At 45.1% G+C, this 13955-nt stretch overlaps 2 protein-coding genes across 8 annotated transcripts in view; both read right to left on the minus strand.

The window, feature by feature from the left end:
- The window catches only part of LOC119172137 (uncharacterized), a 102603-nt gene extending 99114 nt beyond the window's left edge, over nucleotides 1-3489 (minus strand). For all 3 annotated transcript variants that reach the window (XM_075893057.1, XM_075893056.1, XM_075893058.1), the window contains exon 1: nucleotides 3159-3489. In XM_075893057.1, coding sequence (XP_075749172.1) covers nucleotides 3159-3489 — 331 coding nt within the window. The remainder of the gene's footprint in view (nucleotides 1-3158) is intronic.
- LOC119172134 (facilitated trehalose transporter Tret1) overlaps nucleotides 2971-13955 on the minus strand; it is a 65595-nt gene continuing 54610 nt past the window's right edge. For all 5 annotated transcript variants that reach the window (XM_037423144.2, XM_037423148.2, XM_037423145.2 and 2 more), the window contains exons 4-5: nucleotides 8006-8401; nucleotides 2971-5006 (exon numbers count right to left, since the gene is read on the minus strand). In XM_037423144.2, the coding sequence (XP_037279041.1) occupies nucleotides 4611-5006; nucleotides 8006-8401 (792 nt within the window). In that variant the 3' untranslated portion in view covers nucleotides 2971-4610. The remainder of the gene's footprint in view (nucleotides 5007-8005; nucleotides 8402-13955) is intronic.

The following is a 13955-nucleotide window of genomic DNA, read 5'->3' on the forward strand; positions in this document are numbered from 1 at the left end:
AGTAACTAGAAGAATAAGAATGGGGTGGAGCACATTTGGCAAGCACTCTCAAATTATGACAGGTAGATTGCCACTGTCCCTCAAGAGGAAGGTATATAACACCTGCATTTTGCCGGTATTAGCTATGGAACAGAAAAATGGAGACTTACAAAGAGGGTTCAGTTTAAATTGAGGACGACGCAGCGAGCAATGAAAAGAGAAATGATCGGTGTAACCTTAAGAGACAAGAAGAGAGCAGAGTGGATCAGGGAACAAACCGGGATTAAGGATATTATAGTTGCAATCGAGAAGAGGAAATGGACATGGGCCGGGCATGTGGCGCATTGGCACGATAACGGCTGGTCATTAAAAGTAACTGCCTGGATTCCCAGAGGAGGCAAGCGGGTAAGGGGGAGACAGAAAGTTGGATGGGCAGATGCATGAGACTAAGATGTTTGCAGGCATGAAGTAGCAGCAGCAAGCACAGAACCAAGTTGACTGGCGGAACATGGGAGAGGTCTTTGTCCTGCATTGAATGTAGTCAGGATGATGATGATGATTATGATGATAATGAACATCCAAAAACCACGATATGACTACGAGATACGCCGTAGTGGGGTGCTCCGGAAATTTTATCACTTTGCTTCTTTAACATGCACCTAAATCAAGGTGGACAGGTCTCAAGCATTTTCGCCTGCATCGAAAATACGACCGGGATTCGATCCCGCAACCTGCGGGCCCGCAATAGAGCACCGTAACCACTGGACCACCCTGGCAGGTAGTAAAAAACATGGTTTTGGTAAAATCAGTATGCGCTACTTTTTGTCCAGCTGTAAGAAAGTAAGTTCAACTGTATGAGACATATTGCTGAGAATTACTTTGACGGCATGCAGAGCGATTCCGTTCCCTCCCGTTGCTTACTCCTTGCTTTTCAGTGGCACCTTTCACTTGCAGACGTGGTCAGCGGAGACGAAAGGTGTAAACAACAATGCAACAACCCAAATTTGCATGTGGCAATTCTAGCAAATTTTGAGTAACACATGGGACATATAATGTGACGTGCAATGCGCAGGGTAATCTTTTTGTCAATTGATAAAGATAACAGTATTCCGCTATGTACTGTGTCTGTTTGCGACGCGAGACACTGCTTGCGTTTCTTTCATTTCTGGTAAAAAAATTATGATTACTATGTATATTGCTCGTAATTTTATGTGATACCACGCCCACCCATGTTTCTCTATTCTGTGCATTTCTTGTCGCGAGTCATGTCGCTAGCTGCATAAATTTCTTCGTGTGCACTTCTAGCCATGTCAATGTAAAGGGACGAACAGATGAAGCGAATCAATATATATAATTTGTCGTATATTTTTTTCAGCTTTATGTTCCTTATTTTTGTGCTGTTTGCCACAGTGCTGAAGAATAAAGCTTGTGCTCACTACAGCTGCCCACACTGCATTTTTCATTATGCTGCTTTAGATTTATGACCACCATCTTTTTATTCATTAGCTTAAGTTTTTAAGCTTAAGATGAGTATTAAGCTTAAGATGAGTATTTTAGTAGGCCTTTCTAAGGCTGTGATTAGCCTGCACATTTGCCCCGCCGCGGTGGTCTAGTGGCTAAGGTACTCGGCTGCTGACCCGCAGGGCGCGGGTTTGAATCCCGGCTGCGGCGACTGCATTTCCGATGGAGGCGGAATTGTTGTAGGCCCGTGTGCTCAGATTTGAGTGCACGTTAAAGAACCCCAGGTGGTCAAAATTTCCGGGGCCCTCCACTACGGCGTCTCTCATAATCATATGGTGGTTTTGGGACGTTAAACCCCACATATCAATTAGCCTGCACATTTGCCTGTGTTGCACCTTTGTCACTAGGCAACACTTCCAAGTGCCTTAGACGTTAGGGCGTAATAAATATACGTGTAAATATATTGCACACTCACATACAAGCTGAGTTAGGTGCATAAATCGAATATTCTGTCGCGCACGTGGGTGTGTGTGTGCATGCATGGGAGTGTGCATGTTTAGATATTAGCAGAACGTGCGAAGGTTAAAGAGAAATATTATTCTTTGGCTTATTATATCTTGGCACACTTCGAAGAGTCACACTGTAACATGCTTGAACGTGGCCTATCAGACTTTAGAACTGTGTCTGGCTATTTCCATTAAAACTAACCTCTCCCCATTGAAAATTATTGTAGTGATCGACTCTGGCAAGATCTGTTCCGGCGGGTACAAGTATGACCACCGCTTGAGCAATAATCTCGTCTCCGAGCCAACTTGAAACACTTGCGGCCGAGATTCCTGCCCAAAATCTCACAAAATGATAAGGCTTGAGAAACACCGCGACATAGTTTGGGGGCGAAGCTCCTCAAGGAGCTTCGCCCCTAGAACTTTGATTCTAAGAGCGTGGTTTTGATAAGCTGGCTATCGGCAAGCATCAGCGCTATCAACGGGAAAGAGGTTGTGCGGTAAGAGCATTTTTCCCTGGAGAAGCCGTACATCCTTTCTCCCACCAGGGTTTTGCAGTGTCGTGATGTCAAGTTCAAAAGCGTTAGTTTTCAACCTTCGTATTGTCACGCGGTCGTGAGTTTGACAAAGGCAGCAGCCGCTGTTTTCATGAGTGAACCTTATTTGAATGAACCTGTGCCCGGAAAACAAAACTTCACTCTACAAGCAATACAAGCTGTTGACTGATAGCTGTAAACCAGAGCGTCTGACATCGATAATTTGCTAAGCAGCAAAGTGCGTCAGCATTTATACATGTGCCATCGAAGATTCCCGCGTTATCTTTAAAGGCTGCGCAAGTTCCAGAACAAACTCTAATGTACGCCTTGTGCGCGTAATCTTATAGAAAGGTTCTAAGATTATCTAGATTGTTCCCATTCAATCGGGTGCAGATCGGGCAAGGCAGCGTTACATGCGTAATGGTGCGGTTGCCAAAATAGAAATTGCGTGCGGCATTACAATTACAAGTATTTGCTATTGCAGCCATCGCTTCACCGGTGAAACTAACTTTATTTTATTTTTTCAGTTTACATGGTTTGTTGCTGTTAAAAGATATATAGAGTCGCATAATGAGGTATACACACAAACACCACCTTAACAGGATCCATGCATGAACCGAAATACGATGTCACTGAACTAACTTGATATGGACGCGGTTGCGCCTTTTGTGTAGCTCACCCGTGTTGCTCAGATGATGATAAAACTCGGCTAAATTTGGCATTCCACACACAAATTGCCGGGCAGGAACAGCTTGGCGAAGCAGGTCAGATTGGCGCAGCACTTCTACACCAGAAATAAAAAAAAATGTGAGCAAGGAGGCGGATGCCCAGCTTAAAATTTTGAGAGATCCGCCACATATGACAACACTTGCACTCAGTCTTACACCAGAAATCACTAACTTAGAAGATCTTTCAATGCGACAAGAATGGCGTGCACTGGCAAGAATGACGTAAAAGATGTAAAAAGAAAGAAGAGAATAACAGTGATGTCTGCGACAGATTAATGTCATGTGAATGAGCCTTCCTTGAAGTGATGTAGGCGATGACAAGAAAGCCTTGTCGATGGCACTGAATACCTTGGCACTGCAATTGGTAGCACACGTCACAAACGCCGTTGCATTCAAAGAAAAACGCAAGTTGCGCCAATCTTTGCCCGGTATACCTTATGGTCCTATTAGGTGGGGTGCACGCCAGTACATGCTTGTGAGCAGGCTTCATAAGTGTAAGTGGTAGCCAGAAGCAGTTTGACCCGATGTTATGATGGAAGAGATGTTATGATAGAAAAGATTAGGTTAACGAGGTGCACACTGTTAGCTGTCTCGCACTGAAAGAATGGGACATGACACGAAATGGTGCAGTGGCATAGCAAGGTGTATTTTCCGAATGGGGGAGGGGTAAGAATCCTCCAAAAAGCGTGCGTTTGTGTGTGTGCATGTATACACACACATGCAAGTAAAAACTTCAAGGGGAAAAAGAAGTTGAATCCCCCAGCCACCATCTGGTCACCAGTCAAAAGTAGTTGCTTCCTCTTGCTACTGCTCATGCTGGCATTTGAAGAACAGACAGTCGGTGGACCCATGTGTAGAAGAGTTCTCGAGTGTTGCATAAAAGAATTCCTCGCTGATATCTGCAGGCTCAACTGTTCCTCATTTTCGTATGGAAGCACTTACGTTTCTTTACAGCCTATAATGTTCATGCAGGAGTTCATTGAACGTACGACCTCAGTCTTTTACAATACAGTCAATCAAAACAAGCCGACAGCATATTGTTGAATGAAATACTGCTACTAGCCGTACGGGGATGAACAACTCTACCGTCGAAAAAAAAAAAGAGATACAGGCGTTTAGAAATCATACATCTTTCAGAAAGAACTGCACCCATTAAAAAGATGTACAGATGCCTTGATTAATGTCATTGCACACTGTAGGTAAACGGCTCGCACTTTAGACACAAGGATATGGCCTAAAGGCTTCAGCTGGGAGCAACCGCCCCAGCAAAAGTAAGTAAACAGTACAGGACACTATACAAAAAGCATTCATTGCGCTTAGTTGTCCACAACAAATACGCAATGAAGTACCTTAGACACTGTCCAGAAAAGGTATTCCCAGTTCCCCAAGCACGATGCAAAATGCTATGCGTTCACGAGGCCTGGCTGTTCTCTAGAATCCGCGGAGTTGTCAGAGTTTTTGCCGAACTGCACTTCAATCTCCTCCAGAGTCTTGCCGCGGGTCTCAGGAATAAATATTAGCACCAGAACAAAGCCCAGGGCCATGACAGTGCCGTAGAACCAGTAGATGCCGTCGTTGCCGAGCAGCCGCATCGTGCTGTGATATTCCCTAGCGATCAGGGCACCGCAGCCGAAGTTGAAGGCAGTCGACACGCCCGTCGCGAAGCCCTTGACGCGCAGTGGCAGCATCTCGCCCATCAGCATCCACGGCAGCGGTCCGAGGCCCACTGAGTAGCCGACCATGAAGCCGCAGAGAGCAAGCAGTGGAAGCCAGCCGTATGAAGCCAGGAACACCTGACCCTATTTGTAAGCAAATCAATCAATCAATCAATCAATCAATCAATCAATCAATCAATCAATCAACTTCTAGATCATGTTGACAACTGTTGGTGTTTCGCGCCCAAAAATCACAATACAATTTTGATTTAAAAGTAAAACGAAGGAATATGCAGCAAAAGGCTACATGGCGAGATATTGGTTTCAGCTTGTTTCGAAACACACACATTTAGCAATGCTGGGCTACTTGAGAGGTGAAATCTGCATAGAGAAAAAAAAGCGCCACTGCACCAACTTTGCATTGAGCCAAATGATTAAGCTTAACACGATCATGTGTCTGAGCGCGTGATAGGTCTTAACCCTGGCGCTTTGAAGCTGCATGGTCTTATACGCTAATGTATACGGCTGCAGCGAGATAGGCCGAACAACTGCCTGAAACAAGATGGAGGTGGGAGGAGGGGGAGGCGATACCCCCAAAAATTTTCAATTTTGCGTGTGTGTATCAAACGCACAAATACAAACGCATGCACAGAGACACATGAAGCGTAATTAAATATTCCTAAAGGGTGCATAATTTCTGGCTCGCCACTCATCACGAACTATACAGCATGAAATGTCTTCGGGCAGCACGCCTGTCCGCGGGGTCACATGTTGGACTATACGCTGCAAGGGTAATGGCTATTCAGATGGCTTCATCTTTACGCAGTGGTCCCTCCAAATTTACTGTCCTCATTTGTAGAAACACAGCAATATTAGTGCCAACATCCTGAGACGCACCAGATTAGGCAGAACGCACACAAAGCCAATACACAGCCGGTAAATAAAAAAAGAGATGGCCAATACTATAGTGATCTGCCATGGTCAAACTGTTCGCTCAGTGTAAGCGCTTGCAGTAGAATATTCCTCAGTGCAATAGTAGGAAATGATTATGTAAATAGTGTAAGGAAATAATATTTAAAGAGGGTTTATTAATGACGCCAGGTAGCAGGCTGACAGCCGGTACAGACAGAAACAGTCGAACAGGCCCGGCGTCAACGGCACGTGCACAGATATACATATGTAGCGTTCGCGCCTCGCCCCCAAAGACGGCCCGACTAGTGATTGCCTTGCTTTTTCACCACTACAATATAAGCTGTTATTACAGATACGCATATAACAGTTGGTGCTTGAATAAAAGTTCACACGTCTTGAGTTCTAATTTTCCTTAGACACGTGACGACCCAACAAGAACGACAAAAGCAAACACTTTAAAACATGGCAGTCGAACAAAGCGCCAATAAGGATTATGCACAAGCTATTAATGCTTTAATGGCACAGCCCACATCACGATGAAGAGAATAATACCTATCTGGTGAGGTCTATCGTCTATTGTTACTTTAAAGCAACGTATGAAATATGAGTAAATCAATATGGAAGGCTTTCATGAAGGTTATTTTTGCTTATATGGATACTAAACGAAAAACATTTACTTCTTTAAAATTACCAGAAGTGCTACTCTACCACATAAAATTCACTAATATCCTGATTATGAGAAGGAAAACGAATATAAATATCCTAACTTCACATTTTTGCGGGGATAGTTTGCGAGTAACGCGTTTACGTTAACGCAATGGGCATGGAAGGTGTGTTTATGAGGCATGAGCAAGAAAGCATCTAATAAAGCAGCTATAATCCTCCAGCTTGATCAGAAAACAATCCAATGGATTCAAGAGTTCCTCTGTAACCGGTCGCAATCGGTCAAACTTAACCACATAATTTCCAGAAAGTGCATGGTAAAATCCGGTGTCCCCCAGGGCTCCGTGCTCGGACCATTATTATTTTTGGTCTACATCAATGACATTGGATCTAATATTGTTTCTTCTCTACGCCTATTCGCAGATGATTGCGTTATATATAAGGAGATTACCGAACCGAATGACAGTAGCATTCTACAGTCAGATTTGTTAAAACTCGCAGAGTGGTGCAATTTGTGGCAGATGCACATCAACGCTGAAAAAACCAAACATATTAGATTTACTTCCGTAGCCAAACCCTCATCATTCGTCAGATACATAGTCAATAGCACCATAATTGAGACCGTTTCATCCACAAAATACCTCGGCATTTTCTTTAGTTCCGACCTAACCTGGAACAGTCACATTGAATACATCACCAGCAAATCATCAAAAAAACTCGGTCTTTTGAAACGCCGCCTCAGATGCGCAAACTTGAAAACTAAACTTCACGCATATCAAGCTCTGATCAGGCCTTCACTAGAGTATGCGTCAACCATCTGGCATCCACATACGGCAATGTTATCTGATATGCTAGAATCGGTACAAAATAAAGCAGCTCGGTTTATCACCTCCTGTCATTCTCGCCACCAAAGCGTAACATGTCTTAAGCGTTCTCTGAACCTTCCATTGCTTGCCACGCGCAGAAAGTTGTTCCGCCTATGTTTTTTCCATAGTTTATATCATAGTGACTCGTCATTTTCCCGATCATTCATTCACCCAGCTCCCTACGTTTCTGATCGCGTTGGTCATGCACATAAGGTCAATACAATATATTCACGCACTAAGAAATACCAATTTTCACCTCTGCTGTTATCCATTAACGAGTGGAACGCGCTGCCCTCAAACATCGTCGCTATTACAGAACCCTCCCTTTTCCAGTCTGCAGTACAAACTTACTTAGAAGTTGACAATAATTTGTAACCACCATTGACATTTAATGTGTAACGCATGCTTAGAGAATGTTAATTGCTATTTCTTGAAATATGTTTCCTGTTATGGTGGGCTGCTTACTGTGTTTTTTGCTTATTGTGTTATTAGTAATGTTGCTTGGGCTATCGGTCTGTTTGATTACTAGTATTACTCCCTGACATGTTGTTTTACTGATGCTATAGTAACCTCTTGTATGTATCCCCCCTTATGTAATGCCCTCCGGGCTCTTAAGGTATTTAAATAAATAAATAAATAAATAAATAATCATGCTGTATTCTCTCAGAACACAATACTTATTTTAGAACAGGCAATACGTACCTGAGTGTCCTTGAAATGATATGAAATCCCAAGAAGGATGAGGCTGATCGAGGACACGAAGCAAGACATGAGCAGCAGTATTTTGCGACCCAAACGGTCAATGGCCAGCGTGGCCATGAAGCCGCTGGCCACTTGGACAACACCGACAATGATGGTGCAGTCGGTGGACTCTATGGTCGAGCCGGCAGACTCGAAGATGTCTTGCGTGTACAGTAGCATGATGCTGATGCCCGAGAACTGCTGGAGGAACATGCCCAGCAAGACGCACAGGAATGGCTTGTACACGTACGGAAGCTTGAATTCAGCCAGGGAAAACTTCTCGTCTGCCGTGCTCGCCGCTTGCAGGCTCTCAAATTCCTCGCGAGCCCTGTCCTCGCCCTCATAAAATTTCAGCGCCTGCATGTGCGAGACAGACAAACCCTCGAAATTAGAACGTGATTTTGTGGTAAAAAACTGCAGGCAGCCAGCGACTGAAATTTATCTGCCGGATATAATGATGATATATACGAGTTTTGTATGGCCCCAAGGGCCGTTTCACGACCAAAGAGTGCCAATTTACCAGACAAGATGCGTGAACAGTGATCATGATAAGTGGTTGTATAAGGGCCTTAAAATTCTATGCACTAAAATGGGTATGTTTACAAGTACTAAAATCCTGAGTGTGACATGAATTGTGTGCAGTGAGAAATAATGGAGAGTCATCTTGATAATAAAACTATCGGGATATAGTTTAAGCACGAATGCCGCGCTAACGTCCTTGCATCCAAGGACAGCGGGTGCAGCGGGTGCATCCAAGGACAGCGGGTGCAGCGGTGGTGCTTTCTGTAATGCAGCTACAAATCTTGCAAGTGTAAGAAAACGTTAAGCATTTACATGAGACGAATCGAATACCACAGCCATCTTTTTCTCAGCCAATTGAACTAATACCCGCCCCATCCCAATGTCGTTCAGTACCCAATGTAGTTGTACTGCATTTGGGTTCGGAAGCATTGAGAGATTTCTGCACCTTATTTTACCTCAGGGATCGGCCCACTTTTGACCAGGCGCCGCTGACATCTCATTACGCCATTATGTGACATGACGAAGTCCCAACTTTTGCCGACCTGCGACGTCATCACGCAACGACGTCTCCTTTTGTTGACATTATATTATAGGCATTTTTAGCTAACCATATTTTGCTTCCCGTTCCGCTCAGCCAGTCGCTTGTTGCACCACTGCGCATGCGCTATACAGTCAGGCACTGAGCTTGTGAGCGGATCATCGTAGCGAGCGAAGGATCACGTGACTCAAGGAGTAATGACCAAAATGGCAGCCGCTTGTGCCGTGAGTCCGCATTCCTCGAGAAACGCAGTGATAGTTCGGCAAACACGCAAGCACTGACGGCACTAGAGGACACACAAGGATCTGTGCCTCCTTCGAGAAATTGTCGCAGCCAATTCCTTCGAGAATCCGCGCATGTAGGGTGAAGTTCCACGAAACGATCTAGAGCTGACACTTCGGACCATAAAGGAGCGTCTCGAGATGCTTCTTTGGTACTTCCGTCAAAGGGACTTCGCGAATCTCCGGTGGTAAGCGGTTTTATGTAAAAATAGTAACAATCTAATATTTAACAGCAGCCACTCTTCCACCTATTCAGATAAGCTTTTTAGTTTGATGTGCCACAAGGCAATGCAGTGAACGCGCTGCGTCTGGGCAGGGCGTTTGAAATGCGTTTGGGCTGCTTGATGGCTTTGAATATAGTTGAGCTTCGAAGGTAAAAAAAAAAAAATAGTGCTCACGCGTCAAACAATAAATAAATTAACACACTTTTAAAACATAATTTTCTATTTTGCTGCAATACAAGAAAAATTTTGTTTTCCGTTACAACAACTTTCATCCACCAGTGGTGTCACGATTGCATTGACCGAACGACGCTTGGCTAAAACCGAAAATGCGCGTTGTACACCGGTAACTTGAGCGTTTGAGCGGAACCGGGAACAGAGCACAAAATTGGTCAGCTAAAAGTGCCTATTGGCACCACCGATGATCACCTTCCGCGTTTGATGAGGCGCCTAAGTCACTCGCCTTAAAAATCACTGCCCAAGCACCCCATACGAATGGTTAACCACCTTCGAGGTAACATGTGCTGGCAGCCATTCTTCATTATGGTATCTGCACACTGACGGACCGCCACATTTTCGTGCCTCATATAGCCATACGCAGCTTCACTGTTGAACTCGCAGGATCAACTGTTCAGTTAGGCTGCATGTCGCCCTGTGTGGGAAGCACCCTTACCACACAGAGCAAGTAGGCAGTTATGAACGAATTCAGCCGACTGCTTTTACTCAAACAACTGCTTACTACACCATACCATCCGATGGCCAATGCTTTGATAGAACGTTTTAATGGGACATTAAAACGCATGATAGGGTGCATGTGTCAAGAGCGTCCGAAAACCTGGGACCGTTACATTGGTCCATTACTGTTCGCCTACCGAGAGCTTCCGCAACGCAGCATTGGATTCTCTCCATTTGAATTATTATATGGAAGATATGTGTGAGGGCCAATGGCTGTTCTCAAGGAGCTCTGGACAAACGCTCGCCTCAATGATGAGACCAATACACGCATATGATGGAGCTTCGGCAATGCTTACAACGCACCTGTGCGCTCGCACACGAAAAATTGATGAAGGTAAAAAGGCTGCAGAAAGGGTACTATGGTAAGAAAGCAAGACAGCGCAAACTTGTCCCTGGTGACAAGGTGCTGGTGTTGTTACCAGCCGATGCTAACAAGCTGGCGCTTTCCTGGAAGGGCCCCTTCCTGGTTATTGAGAAACGCAGCGAACTGGGTTACCTCGTGAACCTGGGCCACAAGGTTACGCTCTTTCATATCAACATGTTAAAGAAGTATGAGGAGCGCAAGCCACTAAGCCGATGAACGATTGCAGGCGTTACGATGACGCTGCCAAGTGACATAGACGAGATTCAGTCCGACGAAGTGCCCCATATCACACTAGAACAGACACAGGACTGGACAAATGTTACCATAGCATCGGAGTTCAACGCTGATGCACGACAGCAAGCCACAGCGGTTCTTACGTTTTCTCAGATGTACCTGGGAATACTGACATTGTTCAATGCGAGTTGAAGCGTACATCAGAGGCTCCCATACAGGTGCGACAGTACCCACTACCTTTTGCTGTCAAAGGTGTCGTCGTGGACGAAGTGAAGGATATGCTACAGTTCGGTGTCATTGAAAGGTCAACGTCAGCCTACCACTCGCCCATAGTGGTCGTCAAGAAGAAAGATGGCACCATGCATTTGTGTATTGACTTCTGACAACTGAACAAGGTCATACTTCCGGATTGTGAGCTGATCCTTCGCACACATACGATGTTCACCAAGCTCACGGGGTGCAACTACTTCTCAAACTTTGATTTTACTAAAAGATACTGGCAGGTATTTATGACCAGTCAGTCGAAAGAGCTCACGGCCTTCTCATGTGGATCTGAGTTGTACCACTTCAACTTTATGCCTTTCGGCATCAAGACTACGCCGGCAGTATTTAATCGGTTAATGCGAGTCGTCATCGAGGGGACTCCCAATGTGCTATATATCTTTGACGATGTGCTCGTCTCTACTGAAACTTGGTAAGAACACTTGGTAACCCTAAAGAGATTGTTTGAGCACGTCAGAGTGGCTCGTCTAACTATCAAACCGGCGAAATATGAGGTCGGCTGTCCGACTACTACTTTTTTGGGCCACATTATTGAGCAAGGTATGCTGCAGACGAGTTAGAGCATTACTGATAAGATCCAAGCAACTGTGCCGCCAAGCACCAAGAAAAAATTGAAAGCCTTTCTCGATCTTTCAGGTTATTACCATGACTTTTTGCCCAATTACGCTGAGTTGACATTTCCACTTGTAGTGTAGGCGAGTGGCATCCGAACGACGGCAAGGGGCTCGACGACTGGACGCGGAACTCGGCGTGCGCCGGCGATCGGCCCACCAACAAGAGTCAAATTCAACAGAAGCCCAACAACGACTCGGCTGACCAGCAGCCGTTTATTAAAACCACACCACAGAACACCTACCCGACCACATGGTAGTGTATAGGTGTTCTGCGACCGGACTCGCTCGCTAGATTCCATGCCGACCGGTTGTGCCCTCGCGATCTCCGACATCAGCGTAGCTCTGGCCGACTGGGCTCGCCCTACGTCCTCTCCTGATGCCGACTTCCGACGACAGTGTAGCTCTGATCGACTGGACTTGCTCTACGCCATCTTCTGACGCCGAAAAGAGCTCTCGCAAGTGGTGCCCCGTCCTCGGACTCCTGTGACCGTGTTTCCATCTTTCCCTTCTCCTCGACATGTCGTCGCTCTCTGGCTTACCTCATGCCTCTTTCTCTCTCTCTACCTACTCTTTTAATTCCTATTCTTTTCATCCCTCCTCACCCCCACCCCTTGTGAGCTGCTGTTGAGGTGTCGCTCACTGAAGCAGACAGTTACGGGGCTCACTTTTCTCTTCCTTTCTCTTTTAGAACCACTTTGTGTTCTGTGACCACACCATGAAGCGACGCGCACACACGTAATTGGTTGCTGACAACCACGGATGGATGGATGGATGGATGTGGCTGTACCCTTTAAATCGGGCGGCGGCCAATGCCACCCAGCCGTAATATTTAGTGAACTAACCACTAGATTTATCTTTTTTTTCCCTTTAAATAGTAAAGTTGAGGACTGGTACTTTACGGTGAAGGGTTTAATTTTTCACTCGTGGCTTGACTTTAGCCACCAATCAGACAACCTTCTTCTAGTTGATTCTACCCGCTTAAAGTCTATTTTGCCCTCCCTGTCCCTAAACCCCAGTGCTTTGAAAAACTCTGTGCCATTATCCTGAACTATAGGGTGAAGCCCTTCACAGAACATTATCAAGTGTTCGGCAGTTTCCTCCTCCTATCCACATGCACTGCATACCGTGTCTACCCCTTCGTATTTGGTCCGATATGTCTTGGTCCGCAATACTCCCATCCTGGCCTCAAACAGTAGAGAACTACCCTGGGTATTGTCATAGATCCTTTCCTTGGCAATTTCCTGCTTAAAAGTTTGATAGATCTTTGGTGCAGACTTCTTAATCATGCAAATTCTCCACATGTCAGTCTCCGTTTCCTTCACTTTCTTCTTAACCGATAGTTCTTTTTGGTTTGGCCACCTGCTGTTTTCTAAATATTTACCAGTATTTTTTGGTTCGCTTGCTCCATTTAGTATCAGCATTCTTCATGTACAAGTAGCTGAAAACCTTCCTAGCCCAACGCTCCTCCCCCATTTCTCTCAATTGCTTCTCAAATTTTATCTTGCTGCTAGCTTCCCTGCAGTCAAATGATGTCCATCCCATATCACCTTGTACTCCCCGATTTGGTGTATTCCCGTGAGCTCCTAAGGCAAGCCTACCTATTCCACGTTGCTTAATTTCTAATCTCTAATCTTGCTTGAACTTCTGACCTCATGCACAAGACCGCATTGCTGAACGTCAGCCCAGGAACTATGACCCCTTTCCATATTCCTCTCACAACACCATACCTATTGTAATTCCACAGTGCCCTATTTTTCATCACTGCTGCATTCCTGTTACCTTTAGTCATCACGTATATTTCGTGTTCCCTTAGGTACTCGGTCCCATTGCTTATCTATACGCCCAGATATTAGTATTTATCTGTTATCTCTAGCGTGACTTCCTGTATTCTAAGCTCACTACCTTCATTATCATTAAAAATCATGACTGCTGATTTTTCCTTACTGAATCTAAAATCTAAACTATCTTCCTCATTATCGCAGATGTCCATCAATCTCTGCAAATCTTCCTTGTTGTCGGTCATTAGCACTATATCATCTGCGTACATTAATGCTCGTGGTGCCTGATCAATGAGTTTTCCTTGTTTGACGAAAGAGAGGTTAAAGCCAAGTCCACTTCCC

This window comes from Rhipicephalus microplus, chromosome 4 (assembly GCF_043290135.1).
Source record: "Rhipicephalus microplus isolate Deutch F79 chromosome 4, USDA_Rmic, whole genome shotgun sequence".
NCBI lineage: Eukaryota > Metazoa > Arthropoda > Arachnida > Ixodida > Ixodidae > Rhipicephalus > Rhipicephalus microplus.